General features: G+C 41.8%; 1 protein-coding gene across 6 annotated transcripts in view; it reads right to left on the bottom strand.

Annotated features, from left to right (window-relative positions):
- The window catches only part of PCLO (piccolo presynaptic cytomatrix protein), a 100679-nt gene that overhangs the window by 23645 nt on the left and 53159 nt on the right, over positions 1-23875 (bottom strand). For 5 of the 6 annotated variants that reach the window (XM_081956894.1, XM_081956896.1, XM_081956897.1 and 2 more), the window contains exons 9-15: positions 20054-20135; positions 14202-14327; positions 4512-4620; positions 3667-3734; positions 3025-3236; positions 2283-2333; positions 710-840 (exon numbers count right to left, since the gene is read on the bottom strand). In XM_081956894.1, coding sequence (XP_081813020.1) covers positions 710-840; positions 2283-2333; positions 3025-3236; positions 3667-3734; positions 4512-4620; positions 14202-14327; positions 20054-20135 — 779 coding nt within the window. Of the gene's footprint in view, positions 1-709; positions 841-2282; positions 2334-3024; positions 3237-3666; positions 3735-4510; positions 4621-14201; positions 14328-20053; positions 20136-23875 lie in introns of those variants that run through there. The other variant, XM_081956899.1, reaches the window with a different exon arrangement.

The following is a 23875-nucleotide window of genomic DNA, read 5'->3' as shown; positions in this document are numbered from 1 at the left end:
ACACACACACACTGAAAGCCCACCCACCCACCCATAACAGCATTAGCAGTTTAGGTCTACAAGATCTCAATCATAGATAAATACTATATTATCAAAGTGCGAAATTATGATTCACGAATTCATCTTTTCTTTGAAGATTTTATTTCTGGTTTGGAACAAGCTGTCATATCTGAGAATGAGAAACTGATAGCTGATCAGAATGCTGAATTGTAGCTTGATCCTGGTTTAACTCGTCTATGGCTAAAACAAATTCCAATGTCCCATTGTCAGAGAGAAAAGGAACTTGCAGTTTTTTCCACACTGGGAGCAGATTTGATTTGACCTTTTCTCTCCCACAGGAAGGGCAGGAAAGAACCTAGTTTGAAGCATCCTTATGAGGTCTCAGGGTCTAGTAACAGCCCACTTCATCGGGTCGAATATATTGTGTCATCTGGCAGAAAATGTACAGAGGAGAGAATTCCTTACGTTAATTCTCTTCATTAATTGTAATGCAACCTGTGGCTGACCTTGGGAGAGGAGGAAAAGAGGGGCTACTTAGGAAACAATCAGACAAGAGAGGGATTAACAAGACTGACAACCAAACTCCGTGGAAAAATCATTCAATAGGCCTCCCTTGAAGCTGGAAATGCTGCTTACGTGGTCACAAAAGGAGTCTAAAAAAGAGAAAAACTGAGAATTGTTGCATTGGTGAAAATGTCCTTCCACTCACCCTCTTCCCGGTAGAAGGTAAACTTTGACAAAAGGGTCAGAATAACCATTGTTGTCACGGGGAGCAAGATTTCTTGCTTGAAGGACATGAATAATCAAATTGCCAAGTTGCTTGTCATAGTTGATTTGAAGCTAAAGAGAATATTAATTCATGTAAGTTATTTCTGAACTGCTTCTGAAAATAAAGTCATTTTAAAATTATGTGTTTACAACTTTCTTCCCCACTATGCCCTGATAGCTAGCATAACTGATGAAAATTGTAAGCTTCTTTTAAAATGTCTTAGAAGAAATTCACTTCAACCAAATGAGCTCTAAAAAGAAAGAAAAATGGAAATACGTATATAAGCCAAGTACTAGAGTGCAGGGGTCCCCAACCCCGCCATCCATTAATCAGACCCAGTCCACGGCCTGTTGGGAACTGGGCTGTGCAAGCAGAGAGCGGGCGTGCAAAGCTCTGTTGGTGTGCATAAAACCATCCCCTCCTCCCCTGTAGCCGCTGCCTGTCCGTGGAGTGAGAAAAGTTGGGGACCCCTGGCATACGGTATTTGAGTTAATTCTGGGGATGGGGGGAGGTTGACTGAGTGCTGCCACCTGCTGGGCACAAATGGTGAAGTCTCTGTCAAGTCGAGCTCATCTCCAGAAGGTGGCGGTGCCAACACAAGTGATTCCAAAGACTTATTTTTAGTTCCCAGCCTGGCCGTCCATCTGAATATTATTATTTATTTACCAGCTTAATACAGAGAGGTGGTAACAGCAATTATAGACAGTGGATCATAAAATGCTTTGCATAATTAAAAAGTCAGCCCTAATAAGAATGCTCCTGTTTGCTGTCCACTGTCCTTGCTATTCCAGAGGGCAGTTTGGCCTGACTCTACTGAGAAAACTGAGTCAACAAAGCTCCTGTGGTGCAAACAGCCCATTCTTCTATTCTGGGTCCATTCTAAGAGTTTGAATCCAGAAACCTACTCTCTAGTCACTAGAATGATGAAGGACCTTAAAGGCTGGGTAGCATCCAGTGAGGATTTTTTAAAAACTTTGCTCTTCATCACATGCAGTATTAATTTATATTCATTTATAAACTATATGAACATATGCTGAGCTTTATTACATCCTTATGGAACTGAGTTGGGGCAGGAGCAACAGTCTCCTGGGAAGGAATGAAACGGAATTAAGTAGGTATCTCTTTTGATCCCAGTCATGAAAAATACCAGAATACCTATTACAGGCACAGGAATAGAATCTAGTCAACAGTGAAGCAGCCTTCTGCAATATCCTCCTCCTCCTCCTCCTCCTCCTCCTCCTCCTCCTCCTCCTCCTCCTCCTCCTCCTCCTCCTCCTCCTCCTCCTCCTCCGTCTAAACACATCCTATTTCCCTGGCTCCCCCCCCCCCCCGTTTGCAAGGTGAACTAACAAAGGTGCAACAAAAAGCATCTTTTACTGAATAACCCAATTAAGGTATCAAACTGTTCTATCACTGCATTGTTACCTTATCCCAAAGTACAAACCACAAACATTAACTTCATCCTTTTTAACAACAAAGGTAAACGGTAAATAACTTAATATGAGGCCATTACCTGGATTTCTCCGGTTATGGGATGGGGACCCCCCTTTGAGACTTCAGCAGGCTGTCATTTAAAAACAAGTAAACCAACACCGGTTGTTATTTGTCTCTCTTTACAACTGGATTAGAATTATCACAGCATTCTTAAATTTATACAGTTAAGATTAATGAATCATTCATTCGGTGGCTGAAAAATTCAGAGCTGAAATGAAACTTTGTAAAAAGGTGATATCTCCTGTAGTAATTCTGATTTTAATACCTTGTCTCAAAGGTGACTTATTTATTAATAATTTTAGATTGATATATGCCATAATTTATTTTATAAAAAGAAACTATAAACTTCAGAATCTCTGTGATCAGAGTACAATATGAAATTAGTGTTTCTGCCTATACAAATACACCCAAGGCTTGGGCCTGGGTAAATAGAATGACTTATACTTTATACTTATTTATTCAGTGTACCAGTATATACCCTGTCTTGTTTTCCCAGAGTTCAAAGCGGTTCACTTGGGACTCCCCCTTTATCTTACCACCACCCCCATCCAGGGTCAACTGTTGTGTGTGTGTGTGTGTGTGTGTGTGTGTGTGTGTGTGTGGAGAAGGCCTGTGGTCACAGTAAGAGGAGGTCTCCAAAGCCATCACTTAGGAATGAGTCCTCCCAATGCTTCTTCCTCCCCGCCTGGCTGACCATGCAGAAGGCAAAAGAGCCTCTCACCCTACCCTCTATTCCTCCCTAGGGTGAAGTGCCTTCCTACCTTGCTGCTGTGCCGTTTCTTGCTCACCGAAGGGGAGCCAGGCTGCCCAGGGCTGGGCACGGAGCTGGAGGTGGCCGATGCTGTCCCCGAGTGCCCGTGGGACCCCTTCTCCATGGCTGAAGAGGCCACCAGGGGAGCCTGCTGCAGAGAAACCTTTTGCAGCTCTGCAGCCAGTTGCTTCGGATCGACTCCTGGAGATTTCGTTTTATCCACTGCAAGCACAAGAATTCACAGTCATACAGTTCTGCATACAACACGATCCTATCTGCCTACAGTTTGCTCAGTTTTTACAATAGGAGGAAACAAACTGGAAAATATCCAGAAAAAAATCCAGAATATTAAATCAAATAAACATTGGAATTTCACGCTTTGGGTTCCAGATAAACTATCTCTGGGAAGATAGGAACCAAGCAGGATGCCTGGATCAACCCACCTGGGGAGAAAAGATGGAACTTCCCTGCACCAAACTAGTTCCACCTGAAACATTTTGTAACATTCTTTAAGAAAAGGAAAAATGGCGCATCTCGGGGTCTTTGGTCCTTTCCTCTGCACTTGCTACAAACTCAAAAGCTACAGGTTGTATAACGGCAGCCGAATCCTTCCCACCTCAGTTAGTCACCTATGTTAGGTGCCGTCATTTACCTGTCTTTCCCGGCTGAAGCAATTCCATATGTTGGGAATTCTCGTCACCTGGCAGCATGCTGATATTCCTGAAAGGAGGAACAACAAACCTAAGACAAAAAGAACCCTGTCCGGATCCCCAATGATCATAATCGGATAGATAAATGAGATGAAGCTGCAGAACGTGGCTACCTTAAGTAGCTCTGGGATACTTTGTGGGCTGAGAAGGATGACCCTGAGGGTAGATTTATGAATGGAAGAAATGTAGTTTACACCGACATGCATACAATTTATACAATATCCAGATGAGTAACCACCTGTGCGTATGTGTCAAACTCCCCCACCCCAGTATTATGAATCAGGGTGCTTTACAATCACCTATCTTTGAACCATATTCTTGTACTTATAGATCTAGTAGGTTTCCACAAGTTTGTTGAAGAATTTATGAATTCACTGAATCCAGAACTCCTTTTATCTAAGTGTAATGCAAGATAAGAACATTTTTGCAATAAAGAATATACTGTGAACCCATTTAGTTTAAATGTTGCCAAAGAATCCCCCCACCCCCAAAATGGTGGTTGATTATTATGTAATTCAAAATGAGTCAATACGTTCTCTGATATTAATATTGTTTTGACACTTCTGTCTCAAGTGGGATGCAAAATTTCTAGCCCAGGTTCATTAATGCCATTCCTTTTTATATCAGTTTACTATAAGGAACAAGGAAAGATTCCTTTAATACTTAAAATTACATTCGTTTTCTTTTCATATCAAATATTACAAAGTGCAGTTTGCAACTTAACAACTGTGAATCAAGAAACCATGAGAAGCCAAAAAATAATGGAAACAGCTGAAGAAAAACTCACAGTCTTACACATATTTCAGCTTCCCCACTCTGCAGGCCGATGATGCTCTGGACCTCTTCATAGCTCTTCCCCGTCAGAGGAAAGCCGTTCCACTCCAGCACCTGCATGCCTAGGAAAGTGGGCACAAGGCAAGTTCTGGGATCAGCACCACGGACTCTAAAAACCTACCTGAAGCAAAGTCCCTCAGCTGTGTGTAGCATAAGTGCAACTGGCATCTGATTTGATAGGATCAAAATCTTTTCACTGCACATGAATCATGCTAATTTTAAATTTTGCTTACCTTGTTACCTTGTTTCCAAACTTCATGGAAAATTTCTGTCTCACAAATAAACTAAATAAAGAGGGAAAGGGGAAAAGGAAATTGAGGGAGGAAGAGTTGGCACAATGTGGCATCCAGGAGTCATTGGGACCAACATGGACTTTTTTGTGGTAGGAAAAATCTAAATGGAGGCAGAGGCTCAAAACTGGAATGTGGGTGTAAGTTTCATGTTATTAAAAATCAGTAGAGCCAAATGAATATTTCCCATATAATTTTTCTTTCTTGCCAATTATTTTGTACCTACACTGATCTCTTTTCATCAGGACCAGCTGTCTAAACAGGGTAGACTTCTATTCCACAGGGAGTAGACCAAACGTTTTTTGAATTCTGTCAGGACTAAAATTCCTGTTCTGGACGAATGTGAGGAGATGAAGGGAAGCCACATCACACATGCCTGTCTCTTCCAACCTAAATTCTTCCCAGTTTTATCACCCAAAACCAGAAGCATACCATGCCTTGTGGTAAGACTGACCCTAGTTTTTATATGGGTAGTATTCAAACATGCACAACCCACCACACAAAACAAAACACAAAGCCCTGTTACACTGTAACAGTGTTACAGATAGAAGAATGAAAGATTTTACTATACCTTAGTACAGGAATTGGAAGAATATGAGATGGAAAAGGATGTTCTAGTAAGGTAAAGGAGTTTGTATACTGAGGAAGTAATTCGACTGAAAAAAACCTACCATGCTATAATATAGATTTTATAATATGTATTTAATGTGGCATCCTAAACTGGCCTCACTAATCAGTCAAATATGCAAAATGATGAGCCCAATACCTGTTAGCCTTTTGTAAGACCTTGGAGGCCTGGTTTTGTGTCCAGCCTGGAAAATAATACTGGTGAAGATTGCAAGATGTCTACAGTTTCTCCAAGGTCTCGCTGTTTCTTAATTTTCCTCATAATTGAACAAAGGACAAGGAAATCAGCCCTCCTAGAGTTGATCCTAACCAAGAAGAAAAACTGACTGAAGAAATAAAAGCATGGAGAACAATTGGCCACGTCCTCTTAGGGTTCCAGATGTTACAGAATAAGAAACTGAAGCATACACACACACGCGCAGACACACACAAGGAGTGCTGGTTTCAATAACTTTAGAGATGCACTTGGTGAGACTTCATAGAAATCCCGAGGTCCAATGGAAGGCAAGGTTGGGAACTAACTAACTAACTAACTAACTAACTAACTAACTAACTAAATAATAAATAAATAAATAAATAAATAAATAAATAAATAAAAAATAAATAAATAAATAAATAAATAAATAAATAAATAAATAAATACTGGAAATACTCCATTCCAATAATGCAGAGCAATGTAGAAATCAACGGTGGCTATACAAGGGTCATTTGAACTGACAGTTAAACTGAAAATATTTAGGAAATAGAAGATGGGTTTAATTGTTAGTGAGGTGTGTCACGATGTTAAAAAGTTTGCTAGGCCTGAACTGCCTGAATTGACACTCAAGAGTTAAACTAAGAAAGCTTTATTGCGCAGGTCATAAAACAAAAAAGGGTTCTTATCTGAAAGTGATTTATTGCGCACGCGTTACACATTCCAAAATTCCTCTCTTCTTTGTTCGCCAGCCAACTTTTGGCTAACGTAGCTTTCATTATCAAAATGTAACCAATTAGTTATTTTCTGTTTTATTTTATTATTTCATTAATTAAAGTTTGTTTATTAATTAGAATACTTTTAAAGACTTATTTTTCTCAATATCTCAAAAGATATGCAGAAGGGAATCAGCCACGGTTCATCGATCTCTAACAGGGTGTTTTTTTCCCCTGACAACTTGGTAGCAGAGGTTTGGTCGACAACTTGGTAGCAGAGTTTTGGTTTTGATGACCAGCTGAGATGACTACAATTTATGGCTGTATTTTCCCTTCATGCTATCTAAAGATAACCGACTAAGCCTAATTAGCCATGTCGAAGAAGAGAAAGAAAAAGAAAGATGGGGCGAACACAGATGAATCAGCTTCCTCTGACAAAGAGGCTCCCTCGGACACAGAGAAGCAAGATCAAAACGTATTCCAGGAGCAACAAGGTGCCGAGCCAGAAATGGGGGAAAGAGTTACAGAAGGCAAGATCTACGGACTGAGGTCAGTAAATGTCCCTCATTATCAAGATACAATTAATGAACGGCAAAAGTCTAAACGGCAACTGCCGGCAGAGGAAAATTCCTCCCACGCAGAAAGCAAAGTTTATGAAATTCCCCCAGATGGTGAGCAAGAAATGCAAAGCTATCTATATCAAATAGAACGTTTAGAAAAATATGTTAGGGAGGCGAGAGTGTGTTTTGAAGAGATAAGGCGAAGTAGAAGAAGCTCCCCCACTCCCAAAATGTCTGAGGACGCCATCTTGTCTTCTTCAAAACAACAGCCTAAGACACACCCCACAGAGTTCATTGGTCAATTAGAACAAAGAGACATGTACACGTCACCGAGGTCACGTGGTCCCTTTGAGCCCATTGAACTTCAGCATACGTATAGAAAGGAGAGGCAGCCAAAAAGTGAAGCTGCACTGCCATCTGCTGGCGGAGAAAAATTATTACAGCAAAAGATTAAGCAATTGGACCAGATTTTCAGAGATCTGTCTATGAGTCCTTTAGAAGCCAAAACTTTGTCTCCAAAGGTTAAGTCTTCAACACCTCCTGGCGGTGTGGAATTCTCCCTAGATGGAATAAGGCAAAGCCAGAGGCAAATTCGAGGAAGCCAATTTGATGTTGCCACGCAAAGGCCAATGATGCAACCCCAGCATCCCCTGGTTCAACAACCAGCTTTGCAACCAGAGCAACAAATTGTTCCTCAGCAGGTATTCACAGTCACCCCCTTGACTGGTGAGTCCAAATTAAAGGAGTCAGGAGAGAATTATAAAGCCTGGGTCAGTGAAATTGCGCTCTTGCTTCGAAGAGAAGGCACACATTCCATGGTTTTTGATCCTCCCCGTCAACCCTGGACACCTGCAATAAGAAACCTCGAAAACAGAGCTATCACGACTTTACTCATGTCAATGGAAATTGAGATCCAAGGTATCTTTCCACCTGATGCAACTGCCCAAGAAATATGGGCTATTTTGGAAGATTGCTACAGGCCCGTTTCAATTGAATCCTCATGTTTGCTCATGTCTGAGTTCCATGGTTCGAAGTTGAAACCTGGTGAACGAATTGGTGGACATTTGACCAAACTGAAAAGAATGAGAAGTGAATTGAGACAAAATGGCCATGTAATCGATGATATCCAAATGATTAGCATCATCATTAACTCATTGAATTATGAATGGAAAGATGCTGTTGCAAAGATTAACTACGTGCCTATTGCTCAACGCACAGTTAACCACGTTTGCAGACTTTTAGTGGAAGACGAAGCTATCAGGTTAGCTACCCCACATCTGCAACGGCCTCCAGCACCAAAGGCTCCAGCCAGACGTCCCTTCCGAGGAAGAGGCTACGCTCCAAGGATGCCAAAATGCTACACCTGCAACCGTGTGGGACATGACACCCGGGATTGTCCCCAACGAGTTCCAGCTCCCGCCACGTACCAGCCCAGAGGAACAGATTCCAGAGGCAGAGGTAGAGGCGGAAGACAAGGTCGTCGTGGTCCAAGGCGTGATTCACAAGCTCCACTTGCAACACTGGCCATAACCAACGTTCCACAACCTGATCCAAAGTTCGACAGACGTCTTTTGTGGACTTTAGATAGTGGAGCAGCTGTGCACGTTACCCACAGAAGGGAACTTTTCACAGAGATGGGCGAACCAGAGCCCGAGTATCGAGAACTGTATTCCTTCACCAACCACACTTGCAAGGTTATGGGAAAAGGAACTGTTTACATTGAAGAGCTCGATACACACATCCCTGATGTTTATTACATACCTTCAGCAACCAGTAATTTGCTTAGTCAAAGTCACTTGTCTAGAGAGTTAAAGTTCCAGGTTCACCACCTCGAAAAAGCAAGTTACTTAGTTAAAGATGGTGATATTGTTGCTGAAACCATGCTGATTGGTGGTGTTTATTACTTAAAGCCAAAGCCTAAAGGGCAAGCACAGGCAAGTATGCAAACTCCAAAAAGGCACAACGCAAACCCAGAGAGAGTTGTCCCAGAGAGAGAAAGCGTTACTGTGCCAAAGGCTCCTAAAGCCAACAAACAAAGAAAACAGAAACAGATTGCTCAAAGCAAGCCTGAGGGTCCTCATGAAACTGTTAATGTTGAGAATTCACTAACTGGTAAACCTTTGCATTCCAGGTGTATTCACAAGTGGCACAGAAGATTGGGGCATGCCAGTTTCCGTGTTCTTAGAAAGATGCCGGAGTTCGCAAAAGGTTTGGATCTAAAGGGGTGTAAGGTGTTTTTGGATTGTGCGGTTTGCAAAAAGGCTAAATCCAAGGCGGCTGCAATTCCCAAACACGCTACACGCCGGTCAACACGCATTTTTGATTTGGTACACACTGACATAGTGGGTCCTTTCCCACCAACACTTGGTGGCAGAAAGTATTTTTTAACAATTGTAGATAATCATTCTAGATATGGATTTGTATATCCTATGAGAGAGAAATCTGAGACCTTTCAGATCTTTAAAGACTTTGCAGCGTTTGTTTCTACACAATACCAAGTTCGCATCGCCAGAATCCAGAGTGACCGTGGTGCAGAATTCATGTCTCAGCGTTTCCAGGACTGGATGCGTAAGAATGGAATTCTTCATCAGACATCTGCTCCATATACACCGGCTCATAACGGAGTCGTAGAAAGAAGACAAGGGGTTCTACAAACCATGATGCGTTGTCTTCTAGAAGATGCCAATCTCAGTAACGCATACTGGGGTGAAGCAATCAAATATGCAAATTACATTGTCAACCGTACTTGGAGCAGTGTAATCAATCAAACTCCTTTCTACATGCTATATGGCTACAAGCCTAATCTCAAGAACCTCCATATTTTTGGTTCATATGCTATGGTGAACACTCCCTTAAGTCAAAGAAGAAAGGGAGGTGCAGTAGCAAAGAGACTGAGATTTATGGGTATTGATGATAATTCAAAATGGTACAAATTCATTGATACTAAACATGTGATTGTCATTTCACAATCTGCTAATTTTGAGGAAGACATTGACTGGTCCAGGATTCATTCCAATGATCCTGAAGTTTATTTTCCTAGAGATGGTGTTCCAGATGCCACGCAGCCTGATGACAATTCGCAGGCAGATATTCCTTCTACCAGTTCTTCACAACCTGATGTTCCGTCTTCTCAAGCCGCGGATGCTGATGCTAGCGACGAACGTGAGGACGAGGATGATGATGAAGAAGAAGAAGAAGACTGGTCTGTTGTTCCTAGACGCTCCAAGAGGGCCACAAAAGGAATCCCTCCACAACGTTATTCATGGCAACTGACAAAATCACCAGTACCTTTGATTTGCAACGTTACTCTTCCTCCAGAGACATTCACACAAATCAAACAGCTTCCTGATTCAGAACAAGACAAATGGTATGATGCAATGCAGGATGAAATGGACAGTTTGAAGAAACTTAATGTATTCACACCTGCAAAACCTCCAGCAAACAAGAAAGTCATTGGCACCCGATGGGTCTACAGAATCAAGAAGAAACCGAATGGTGAGTCTTTATACAAAGCCAGACTGGTAGCTCAGGGTTTCGCTCAACGTTATCCTGAGGACTACACAAACACTTACTCACCAACAGTCAGAACTGAAAGTGTAAAAATTGCTTTAACCACTGCAACTATTCTTGGTTTAGAAGTTTTTCAATTTGATGTGGACACAGCTTATCTACATGCAGACCTAGATGAAGAGATCTACGTGAGAAGCCCTCCAGGATTCCGAAAGCAAGAAGGGGATACCTGGTTCCTGAACAAAAGTCTTTATGGTCTGAAACAGTCAGGTTTAATGTGGTATTTATGTCTTACTGACAAACTAAATTCAATGGGCTTTATTAAGTCCGAAACTGATGAATGCGTGTTCACAAAAAGATCTAACAATGCATATGAGATAATTCTTGTTTATGTTGATGATATTGTTTATATTGGTCCAAATAAGAAAATGAGTGAGATTTTTGCTAAAAATTTGCAGAGATACTTCACACTAAAATCTTTAGGACACATTAGCACTTATTTAGGTGTTCAAATTGAAAAGACACAGAAGGGGTTTAGTCTTTCACAAGAGGAGAAAATTGACCACATTCTACATCATTGCAACATGAAAGATGCTAGCACAACAAAGACACCCATGCAAACAGATTTTCACAACTTAACACATGAACCAAGTCCTGAGTTCGAGGATCAAACACTTTATCGTTCAGTCATTGGTTCACTATTATACATTAGTAGTTGGACCAGACCTGACATCGCACTTAGTGTTAATCTTTTATCACGACACGTAGGTAAGGCAACACAATTTCATTGGTCATGCATTAAGAAGTTGTTGAAATACCTGAAACACACTAAGCACATGAAGTTATTGCTAGAACCAACACACACTGATCAACCAAAGCTGATTTGTTTTGCCGACGCCGACTGGGCGAGCGACAAGAAGTCACGCAAAAGCACTTCTGGTTACATGATGTTCCTAAATGGTTGTCCTGTTTACTGGCAAGTGAGAAAACAGAGTTTTGTTTCATGTTCATCTACTGAAGCTGAATATGCTTGTGTTTCAGATGCTTGTAATTCTCTAACGTGGTTTGATGCTTTGATCACAGATATCTGGACACGTCCGATTCGACCAATCACTGTGATGGAAGATAATGTATCTGTTGTTTATATTTCTGAGTCACATTTCACAGGTTCTAGGTCCAGACACATTGACATTCGTTATCAAAACACAAAGCAATTAGTTAAGCAAGGTTTTGTTAAATTGCAATATGTTTCTACACATGATCAGATCGCAGACATGCTTAACAAACCACTCGCCGCAAATCAACACGAGTATCTGCGAAAGAAGATGTGCCTTAATTGATGATTTGATGACGTCAGCCCAGACTAGCAAAAGAAGGGGTGTCACGATGTTAAAAAGTTTGCTAGGCCTGAACTGCCTGAATTGACACTCAAGAGTTAAACTAAGAAAGCTTTATTGCGCAGGTCATAAAACAAAAAAGGGTTCTTATCTGAAAGTGATTTATTGCGCACGCGTTACACATTCCAAAATTCCTCTCTTCTTTGTTCGCCAGCCAACTTTTGGCTAACGTAGCTTTCATTATCAAAATGTAACCAATTAGTTATTTTCTGTTTTATTTTATTATTTCATTAATTAAAGTTTGTTTATTAATTAGAATACTTTTAAAGACTTATTTTTCTCAATATCTCAAAAGATATGCAGAAGGGAATCAGCCACGGTTCATCGATCTCTAACAGGGTGTTTTTTTCCCCTGACAAGGTGTATGTACAGAAAAAAAGTTTCTAGGCTAAAGTTCAGCTGCCTTAGTTTTAGTTCCTGTCCTGCTATTTAAGTCAGGAACTATAGCTGACCTAACCTTAAGATCCCTTTACCCTGGTAGAGACAGGGCTGAAATGCGTCTTAACTAGCAGCTGTTTAAATCTTCATGAAAAAAGAAATGTCTCTCTTTCTCCGTCACATGCACACAGATTAAATTACATGTTGGAAAAAAGCAGAATTCTTGAGCTGCTTTCACTTACACAAACAATATACTGTTTAACCGGTCATATATTTGTTTTGTAAACCTGAATAAATTAGTGAATAAATAAAACACTGTGAAACATTCATAATAACGAGTGGCAGATATTGCTTAGAGAAGAAGGCTAATGATGGTTCAGTATTTCGGAGCAGACTACAGGAGCCCAAATATAAGATGACGAGGGCAGGAGTGGCTTATTGTGGGGATCCAGGAAAGGGTTCCCATCCCACTATACCTGAGAGAATGTTTTAATGTTTTACATAAAGTAAGTAGGATTTCTCAGAGAGATACTTCACATTCTAAAAGACCCATGGCTCAATAAAGACAGATCTAGCTGTCATGGATTTGTTTCTTATCTTTTAGATCCGATGTTCCCAGCTGTGGCCTAGGAAACACTAGGGTTTAGTAACAGTGCCGCAGGTTGTCTCTGATAGGCATACCAAAATGTTTGTTTTCAAGGGGCCAAATTCTTGCAAGACTCTGACATTCTGGTATAAGAATCCTAATATAAATTAGCCAAGATCTCAAGAGGTTGCAGCAATAGACACCTCTGGTGGCTGAGCTTCTGCCGTGCTGCTTTTACTGCCATGTGGCTGACCTGTGGCTGATGTGCTGTTTCTCAGCAATGCTCCTAATGGAGCTACCCTTGGAGACTATTTGGAAGCTACGGCTGGCGCAGAAGGCAGTCATAGGGACAGCTTTAAGGGTCCCTACCAGGGTCCACGTGAAACCATTTTTAAGGGAACTTCATTGGTTGCCGATTGGCTTCCAGGTCCAATTCAAGGCGTTGGTTATCATTTTAATTTTTGATAAATAACATAGTGGGGATCTTCCAGTTTTCTCTGCTGTGCTTTAGTAACCTTTTCTAAAGCATCTCCGGGTCACAAATGATTTGTCTAGGATATCTAATATATGACAGGTGAACATTTTAAAAATTTTCAGAAGAGGTTCTCAGAAGTAGACTGTCGGGGACAATATCTCCGTTTACAAAATGAATGTCATGGTGGACACATCTACCTATTAAGAATTAATTTCAGTTTACCATTTTTAATTATTTAAGAAAATTATGGATTAAATATATATAAAATGTTAGACGTCAGATGAGGCAATTGGCCTGGAAAGATATCTACAAGCATACTGATATCTGAGACCCCAAGAAAATTTTACTGCTGGCTTAGAAATGACGAGAGCCTGAATTCCAGTCCTTCCTTAGGCATAAAAACCAGATATGTGATTTGGGGCCACTCTCTGTCTTTCAGCCCAACTCACTTCAAAGGGTGGTAGTTGTAGGGAAATACAAGGCAGGAGTATTATATGTACTTGCTGGCTTGAGTTCACCAAATGTATATTTCAAAAGACAGGATTATAACAATAACAACAACAACATCAAACATCCACACCTGTCCATTCTAGGTCCTTGGAAAGGACTTGCTAGTTTGCAAAAAATGCCAAATTCAGTCTGAACACCTGGATGATTGTATACCCAACCATAATATAACAATAATAGCTAATTTTCCCAGAGACTCCAAAGGTCTATAAAAGAGCTTGGCTCCCTTGAAAAAAATATGACTTGCCATGATTTTCTTATCTTTATTTGGGGAACTTCCCCAGCAGACTCTGTTTTTCTTTCCACTTATTCATCAGGTCTTCCTAGATTTTCCCTTGAGGATAATCCCTCTTTCCACATGCATACGGATCAGTAGAATGAAGACAAAGAACTGATCACTGTACCTTCCATAAGTTTCCCTGCTTGCTCAGCATTTCCACCCGGTAGGATCCTTGCAATGTAAGCACCAATTTCTCCATTGGTTCCAGGAATTTCTTTTCCACCTACAACTCGAATCCCAAGTCCATTGCCTGCATTTAAAAGAGAAAGCACATGGTAATTGTTAAAATATAAGAATAAAAACAGAAATGTAATTAATAAGAAAGCTACAGGTTTGTTTGTTTGTTTGCTGTAGTTGTTCAATTCTATATTTTTTTTCATTTGGAAATATTATTTTTGTTCCCAGCCAGATAATATAACTTGAGTTCTAGGAAAAGTGATAGGAAAGAAATGTCAAATTTGTTTTTATCATGTGATTAAATCAATCAATCAAAAGACTTGATTTTATGAAGGAAACTGAACAAGAGAAGTGTGGAATAAATTATGTGAATGTATGCTTGCATATCCTGTAAACTAAATGAAGTGGCAACTTTGCTAGAATAACTGGTGAGACAGGAAGAATGAAAAACGTTTCTCTCTGCAAATCTAAGAAAAGCAATCATGTATATAGCAAGTTAGGGAAATAAGTTAGTTTCCATTTAATGCTGAAGCCACAGTGATGATAGGCAGGCGGAATGATTGCTTCTTCACAGCAATGCAAATTTAGCATGATTATTTGTGGCCTGAGATCAAAGCAATACATGAAAAGGCAGTACAATAATTGTTCTGCCAGAAAACCTCGAATGGGCATCAACGCAGCCTCTCTTTTCACAAGAAAGAAAGAAAACGTGCCATAACGCCTCAGGCTGATCACACCTGCTCCAGCACTGGCTGCCACTGGAGGCAGCCGGGACAAAGAGCTCCAGCCCCAAAGACAATAATTTGGACATTCTGTTCCTCAACGCCTCAGAATCCAGAAAACATCCAGGGAGAGTGGATGTTCTATTCCTGGGGAACAAGAGGCTAATTTTAGTAAGAACAAGCAAAGTGGCTGTTTACTGTTTCCATTGGGGGGGGGGGGCATTTTCCAAAGTGCTTTGCCATTGTTGTCTTCCTACAGGTGTGTGAGAGAGAGAGGCACCCTAGCAAGGCCATTGAGTGGTCTGGCGAATGGCTGAATAATATGTTCATATACAGAGATAGATTTATGGGGAAATTCTTTAGTATAAAGGCTACCAATACCTGGAATTTGACTACAGTAGAAGAATTATGGTTGTGATCTTGCTTGGGGTCTTGCTAAGAGGCACATTTCAAGAAATGAGAAAAGTATTCCTGATATCAATGATTAGAGTCAAGAAATGTATGACTTTTCTTTTGAGAAAATAAAATAAAATCCTACTAATAAAAATGACTCCGCACATTTTTCTGTGGAATAGATATTATGAAAACTTTTTTCCCAATGGCAGAAATTCTAAATTACAATGGGAATCTTGTTCTGAACCATCCCAGGTCTGTCCTGTCTTAGATTTACATTGGCCAGAGCAGAAGAGGGGACGGACGGATGTGGGATGGGGGCCCTCTGGGAAGTGGAACCCAACCACATCCAAAGTTGGTTTCATGTGAGATGAGTGGCCATACAAATATGATCAATCAATCAATAAACACCATATGAAGGGGTTTCAGTTCCCCTTCAGCTTGCTTACATCAAGAGATCCAAGGAAAACAATCTGCTTAAAGGTTCAAGAAAAAGCAAAGCTCTTGTAACTGGGGGGGAGGGCGGTAACTACCAAAACATAAGTCAAAACAGAATAAAACTACATCAAACACTTTATATATTGTCTTATATTCACACAACCCAACATATGGGCATAATCCTCATTCCTCAAGCACCGCTGCTTTGCTGCTTTCTAAAAATGTAATTTATGGAAAAAGTTTTTCCCTTTGAAGCAGAACAAACAATAACACAGCACAGCAAAAAAAAAAAAAAACCACCAAAAAAGACCACACCAAATCTAGAACAAAACACAGAAACTCGGCAAAACTCTGACGTGCATGTCGTACATCTATCCTGGGTCTTTAACCGCTGGCTCTCTTCTCCAGCATTTCTGAGCATAAATTTTCAATCGAAAAGAAGGAAACAAATATAGAATGTCACAAAACGTTCTTCATAAGAAGCATGGGATAGAAATCATTAAATAACTAAACTAATCTATAATCAGAAACTTTTTATGGACTGTTTTTTCAGTAGACCCTGTCTTCATTTAGTGACAGCAATCTATGCCTTAAATCAGAAGTTGGAGAGAAAGACAGAGATAGATAGAAAGACAGAGGCAGAGATGGAGGGAGCTTTTGTGAAGATCACTGGTTCTGCTGTCTTACTTGGACATTTTGTCTAATGTTCTTCTGTCATACAGTGTCCTGTGCCTGATCTATTTTTATCATTCCTCTGCCCCTTTTGCCAGACTGAGGGCTTGCAACGAAAATCAAAGATAAACAGAACTTCGGCTATAATATTGAATTGGAAAAGTGGGGAAAAATTTGGGGGATGAACTTAAAAATGACTATGTCTGTGGCATACAAGGGGAACCAGTATAAAATGTTTTACAGATGGCACGTGCCACCCGCAAGGCTAGCAAAAATATCACCAACAGTATCCCCAAAATGCTGGAAGTGTGAAAAAGCACATGGAACACACTATCACACGTGGTGGACATCTGAGGCGGCCAAAAAATATTGGAAAAAAGTTAAAAATTGGCTGGAATCCATTCACAGGAAACCAAAGACATTCCTATTAGGTATAACGATGACTAAATATAAAAAAGAGACCCTATATCTAATTCTACATATAATTACAGCGGCTAGGATTGCATTTGCGCAGAGATGGAAGAACAGGTCTACGCCAAATGAAGATGAAATAATAAGAAAGATTCTAGACTGTGCTGAGATGGACAGGTTAACTAAAAAAATTCAAGGAAAGGAAGAGACAGAATATTATTTAGTATAGGAAAAATGGTACAGGTGGTTGGAGAAAAGAAACAAAGATTAACGATAAGAACCTAAGATAGATTAAAGTTACACAAGCCAATGAGGGACAAAGTTTGCCTGATGTATATAGCCAAAATATAGATAGATAAGAGGGTTAAAAATGGTGAAATCCAATGGAAGTGTATTAGGAGGGGAAATATTGTATATAAAAACGTACCGATTCAAAACTGCTACAAGGAGGCACATGAAGTTCCAGTGTGTTGTATAAATGTAGTCTATGTCTTTGTTATTGTGTCTATGTGTTTAAAATATTTTTTTTAAAAAGTCAGAGATAAAAAACAGGATTTTTCCCTTGAAAATGTTTCACTTCTCATCTAAGAAGGGATGACATGATAGCAGTCTTGTAATATTTGAGGGCTATCAGAGAGAGGAGGGAATCAACCTATTACCAAAGAACCAGAAGGCAGAATAAGAAGCAGTGGATGAAAACTAATCAAGGAGAGAAGCAACCTAGAACTAAGGAGAAACTTCTTGACAGTGAGGTCAATTAATCACTGGAATGGAAATTGCCACCAGAATAAAATAGAATAAATTTAATTTGTTAGCCGCTCCCTCTCCAAAAGGACTCGGGGCGGCGTACAATAAAAACCCATACAAATATACATATACATACAATACATATAAACATACATACAAACACATACACGTACATGTACATGGAGGAGGTAACAATCGTTAAATGCATACAATAGTAATAATAGAATTAAAATTAACAATTAAAATACCCTCAGTTAAAATTACAAATTTAAAAAAGACTGTCAGGAGCAATGGGATAAAACTATGGTTGAGCCAGGCCAGCTAATTGGAAAAGGTGGGTCTTGAGCTTTACACGGAAGGAGCGGAGATCGGAGGTAATCCTGATGTCAAGGGGGAGGTCATTCCACAGGGCTGGGCCCATCACAGAGAAGGCTCTGCTCCTAGGCGTCGCCCCCCGACACTGTTTAGTGGAAGGCACCTGGAGAAGTCCCTCTCTGTGCGAGCGGATTGGTCGCAGGGATGTATGGGGCAGGATGCGATCCCGCAAGTAACTAGGTCCTGTGCCATGGAGCGCTTTAAAGATCGTAATCAGAACTTGAAACGCACCCGATAGACCACAGGAAGCCAGTGCAGCTCACGCAGGAGAGGTGTTACATGGGAGTATCTAGTACTCCCCATAATCACCCGCGCGGCCGCATTCTGGACCAACTGCAATCTCCGAGTGCATCTCAAGGGAAGCCCCATGTAGAGAGCATTGCAGTAGTCTAGGCGAGACGTCACCAGCGCATGAGTGACTGTGCGTAAAGCATCCCGGTCCAATAGGGGGCGCAATTGGCGCACCAGGCGGACCTGGTGGAACGCCCCCCTTGCCACGGCTGTCACATGGTCGTCCATGGACAGCCGGGCATCCAGGAGGACGCCCAAATTGCGCGCCCGCTCCATGGGGGCCAGTTGCACGCCCCCGATGGCCAGAGATGGAAGTAACTGGTTGAACCGGGGGGCCGGAAGCCACAGCCACTCCGTCTTGGAGGGGTTGAGTTTGAGTCGGTTGTCATCCATCCAGACCCGTACGGCTTCCAAGCACCGGGACATCATTTCGACGGCCTCGTTGGGGTGGTTCGGGGTGGAGATGTACAGCTGAGTATCATCAGCGTACAGATGATATCCCACCCCGAAACCACGAATGATCTCGCCCAGTGGCTTCATATATGTGTTGAACAGGAGTGGCAAGAGAACCAACCCCTGTGGCACCCCACAAGTGAGGGAGCTCAGGGCCGATCTCTGCTCCCCTGCCAACACACGTTGCGTCCGGCCGGAGAGGTAGGAGCCAAACCACCGTAAAACGGTGCCCCGAACCCCCAACCCCTCCAGCCGGTGCAACAGGATACCATGGTCGATGGTATCAAAAGCCGCCGAGAGGTCTAATAGGACCAGGATAGAGGAACAACCCCTATCTCTGGCCCTCCAGAGATCATCAACCAACGCGACCAAGGCTGTCTCCGTGCTGTGCCCGGGTCGGAAGCCGGACTGGCGCGGGTCTAGATAATCATTTTCCTCCAGGTGTCGTGGAAACTGATAGGCCACCACACTCTCTACAACCTTCGCTAAAATGGGAAGGTTGGAGACAGGATGATAATTGGCTAGCTCCGTTGGGTCCAGGGAAGGCTTCTTGAGTAAGGGTCTCACCACCGCCTCTTTCAAGGCGGCCGGCAGAGACCCCTCGCCCAACGAAGCATTCACTAGGCCCAGGAGCCAGTCGCGTGTAACCTCCCAGGATGCCAGTACAAGCCAGGAGGGGCACGGGTCCAATAAACATGTGGTAGGTCGCAGACGTCCACGTAACCTGACCAGAGATTGTGGGGTGCTCCATCACTGGAGGCTTTTAAGAAGAGACTGAACAGCCATTTGCCTGAAATGGTATAGGTTTTCCTGCTTGAGCAGGGGGTCGGACGAGAAGACCTCCATGGTCCCTTCCAACTCTATTATTCTGTTATTGCTTAAACAAGTGATAACAGCAAGCTAACAAGCTCAGTTCTGGGACCTTAATTAGCTGATTAGAACCCCAGGCACTGCCTGGAACCGACCAGACATTAATCAGTTTCACACTGAAAAGTTTTGATGTCAGGCTGATGAAATTTGGTCATAAATGTGCACATTGATAATTTATTTTTAAATTATCTTCATATTTGCAAATGGTCACCAAATGTGGTAGCTGCTAAATGAGAACCAGCTGTATTATATCTTTGACAGAACTTGTATTCTTTCTAAGGAAGCAGCGTTTAATAAGCATTGCAGAATTTCAACCCTTCTCAGAAATGAATAATTCCTCCTCCGTAGGCAACTCTGTCACCCTGTCCACACTCCATGTCCCTGCTCTGAGGGAATCCACGGAGCCGGGCAGTCTGGCTTACTTTACCTGAAACAGAATGATCCTTTGGGTCGCTCAAGAGTTTCAGCCTTGCGTGAGGGAAGGTGTACTGGATGGGCTTCCCAATAATCTAGGGAATACAAAATGCAAATGCGGATTAAGGATAAGGCACATAACCCTTAGCTAAATAGTTATTTTGAATTAAAGCCTTGGTCTTGCAAACGCTATGTCTGGAAAGTCACACTGCCTCTTTTTAACACCCGCAAGTACAACTATTTGCATTTGCCATTGCACCCAGCAAGGAAGCTAGCTAGTCCACTGCAATTGTGCGCAGTAATGTTGATCCCCAAGGAAGGGAGGCTCTCCGTTTCATGGTTTGAGCATCAGAAGCCAGGGAGCCCAGCTGGCAGCTTTGGCTCTTCCATGCTGGCCTTTCAGAGAAACAGGGAATAAACCAGAGCACGCTGGGAAGTCAAGGGCCCACGAACCTTCTAAGCTGCCTCTATAGAGGTGGGCATAATTTCAGGTAACATCTACAACCTGGTTCCAAAGTTTCAATGGCTGCCTCACCTGTAGTCACGTGACTGCATTTTGGGAGGTTGGGCAACCGACTCTTCACATTTATGGCCCTTCACATTGTCCTGTAGTCACAGGACCACAACTTATGGACTGTTTGCCGTAAACCGGTGTTTACTTCTGGTTTCTGGCAAAAAACATCCCTAATGAACAACGGCTTTGCTTAATGACTGTGGTGTTCACTTAATGACCACCACAAAAATGGTCATACAATCATATCAGCCATAGGATGGTCCACCAGTTGACTAACACAACTTACAACTGTAATTGCCAAGCTCAATAATAATAGTCATAAGCTGAGGTCATAAATTGTGATATAAAACTACTTGTATCTTCATGACTATTTGTAAGTAAGAGGGTTACTTTCTTTTTAGTGGTCCTGGTTCTCTGGTTGGAATAATATTTACCCACAGATTAAAACAAATGTTTGTGCAGATATCTAAATGGTTTTAATAAAAAAGTACAAAATCTGAATAACCATGAATTCTTCATATGCTTTTTCTACCTTAGCTTAAAAGTTCAGAGAATATTTTGGAACTGAAGAAGGGCCCAATACTTTCCAATTATAAATTCCTTTTTTTCATGAAATCTCCTCCCCACGAGAGTCTCACATTGTTGTGAAAAGTGCAGCTATCATAAATATTCCTTACACTTGCTGTCCATATTCAGAAAAAAGCCTGTGTGTGTGTGTGTGTGTCCATATCTGGGCCTTCTCTGTTTGGGTTGGTTCATCCATAGCTGTGCACTTTTGAATTAACTGGGCAAACACACGCAGCCCTAACAATGTTTCAAAATCATTATAAATATTTGTAATAAATATGCCTATAAACCCGGAGATCAATACTGTATTTTGATTGCCTGCAGCAAAGGGTGAAAATGGTGGCTGGCAGGATGAAGTTAATTGAGCCAGTATATTTCTTGTGGACATACAATACAATACAATAGTAGAGTTGGAAGGGACCTTGGAGGTCTTCTAGTCCAACCCCGCCTAGGCAGGAAACCCTATACCGTTTCAGACATATGGCTATCCAACATCTTCTTAAAGACTTCCAGTGTTGGGGCATTCACAACTTCTGGAGGCAAGCTGTTCCACTGATTAATTGTTTTAACTGCCAGGAAATTTCTCCTCAGTTCTAAGTTGCTTCTCTTCTTGATTAGTTTCCACCCATTGCTTCTTGTTCTACCCTCAGGTGCCTTGGAGAATAGTTTAACTCCCTCTTCTTTGTGGAAACCCCTGAGATATTGGAACACTGCTATCATGTCTCCCCTAGTCCTTCTTTCTCTTAAGCTAAACATACCCAGTTCCTGCAACAGTTCTTCATATGTTTTAGTCTCCAGTCCCCTAATCGCTCTTCTCTGCACTCTTTCTGTCTCCACATCTTTTTTATATTGTGGCGACCAGAACTGAATGCAGTATTCCAAGTGTGGCCTTACCAAGGCATTATAAAGTGGTATTAACACTTCATGTGATCTTGATTCTATCCCTCTATTTATGCAGCCTAGAACTGTGTTGGCTTTTTTGGCAGCTGCTGCACACGGCTGGCTCATATTTAAATGGTTGTCCACTAGGACTCCAAGATCCCTTTCACAGATATAAACCACTAGGACTCCAAGATCCCTTTCACAGATATAAACGGAAAGTAATAAGCAAAATACATGGGAAAATGTGTAGTGTTTTCTGTTTTAAATCCTTTCTTTGTCACGACACTTTAATCTGGGAAAACGCTATATAAATTTCTTATGGGTACAAAATAATAAATACATTCTCCTGAAACTACAGTCAGAGACTGGCTCACATTTAAGATATAGGGAAATACTGAAAGATTGTTCCATGATGTTACATTAAGGTGCCCATTTTTTAAATACTATTTAAACCACCCACCCTCCAGCAACAAAAATGAAAAATCCGTAAAGTCTCCTTCCTATTTGTTATTCTATCATCTTTCAACAGGGAAGGAAGTAGCTCAGTGTATTTTCCTAAAAAAAAAAAAAAAAACCATTCAATTTCATAATATCCCCCAGATAGATAAGGAAAAGAGCTGTGGCCTATTTTTTTCCCAATGGCAACTTTCCAATCCCCAGCAAAGTTATGAAAATTAGAAAAAGTGATAATTGTATTTAAAAAAATAAAAAATAAATTGGCCCCATCTACTTTTGAGTTTTCCCTCTCCTTAATGCCGAGAGACATTATTATGCGCCCTCAGACCGAGACGTTCTGCCTCTCCCGTGAAGGAAGAGAAAACTTGAGCTTAGGCAGGCTCTTGCAACCTGTGCGGGGAGCTTATGACTCCCAAGGATGCGGAGAGGCTTTTTTTTCAGCACTTGTGGATGTCTTCCCTCCTCTCCTGGATAGAGAAAGTTTTCACATCTTTATAGGAGAGGGCAATGCTGGCACCTCTGAAAGAAGCTCTTCTCTGTTCCCTTCTCAAAAAGGCTGCCTTAGTCTTCTTATACACAACTACGACTATCCTACTGCCAAACTCCCCAAAGTCCTTCTGGAGAAAGAGCTAAGGAGAGCCACAGAAGCAGCAGATGATCTGAACTCGTGGCCATTAGGAGACCGACCTGGGCTCTCGACTCGAATCTTGGTCCTTGGGTAGCTCTGTGGATGAGTCATGATGGGACGTGGCTGGCCTGGCTTTTGGCCCGGCTGGCCACTGGATTATCCGCGGCTACCAGACCTGGGCATGCTAAGCACTGGGTCACAGCAGGGCTTCCCGCTGCTTGCTTTGGCCTTGTGTTGGAGGTGCCCCTCCAGCCTGATCTTTGCTCCTCTGCTGGTCAACGCCCCATCTGAGGCTTCTATTGATCCAGGAGAAGGCATCTCCCACGTGTAGCACCTATCCAGGTCCAGCCTGGGTTGAACGGGGGAGAGGTGGAAGCCCTCACCCAGCACCCAGAAGCAGTCAGGGTCCGGAGGGGGAGGAAACGCTTCAGACCCACCCTTGTGAGCTGAAGAGCCTATTCATCACAAAGCCCTCTCGACCCTGGGACAAGGGCCTGTTTTTGGTATCCTCCCTGCCAGAACTCAGGGAGAAGCCACCCAGGGTTACATGGAATGAATTGCATGGTCAATGCAAAAGTGAAATTATTAAATATAAAATAAAATGCCATGAGCCACTGGAATGCCTACAGCAGCCTTTTCTGCAATTAGGCAAACTAACTCTGGCAACTTATATCGTGTCAGCCTCCTTTTTGAATTATTCTAATTTAACTTACATTAAATTAAATATTTTTGTGCCCTTCAAGATCACATAAGAATTTCAGTTGGCCTCCATTTGACTATAATTATTT

Source organism: Natrix helvetica, assembly GCF_964273705.1.
Source record: "Natrix helvetica genome assembly, chromosome: 6".
Taxonomy (NCBI): domain Eukaryota; kingdom Metazoa; phylum Chordata; class Lepidosauria; order Squamata; family Natricidae; genus Natrix; species Natrix helvetica.
This window is presented reverse-complemented; position numbering and strand designations above follow the sequence as displayed.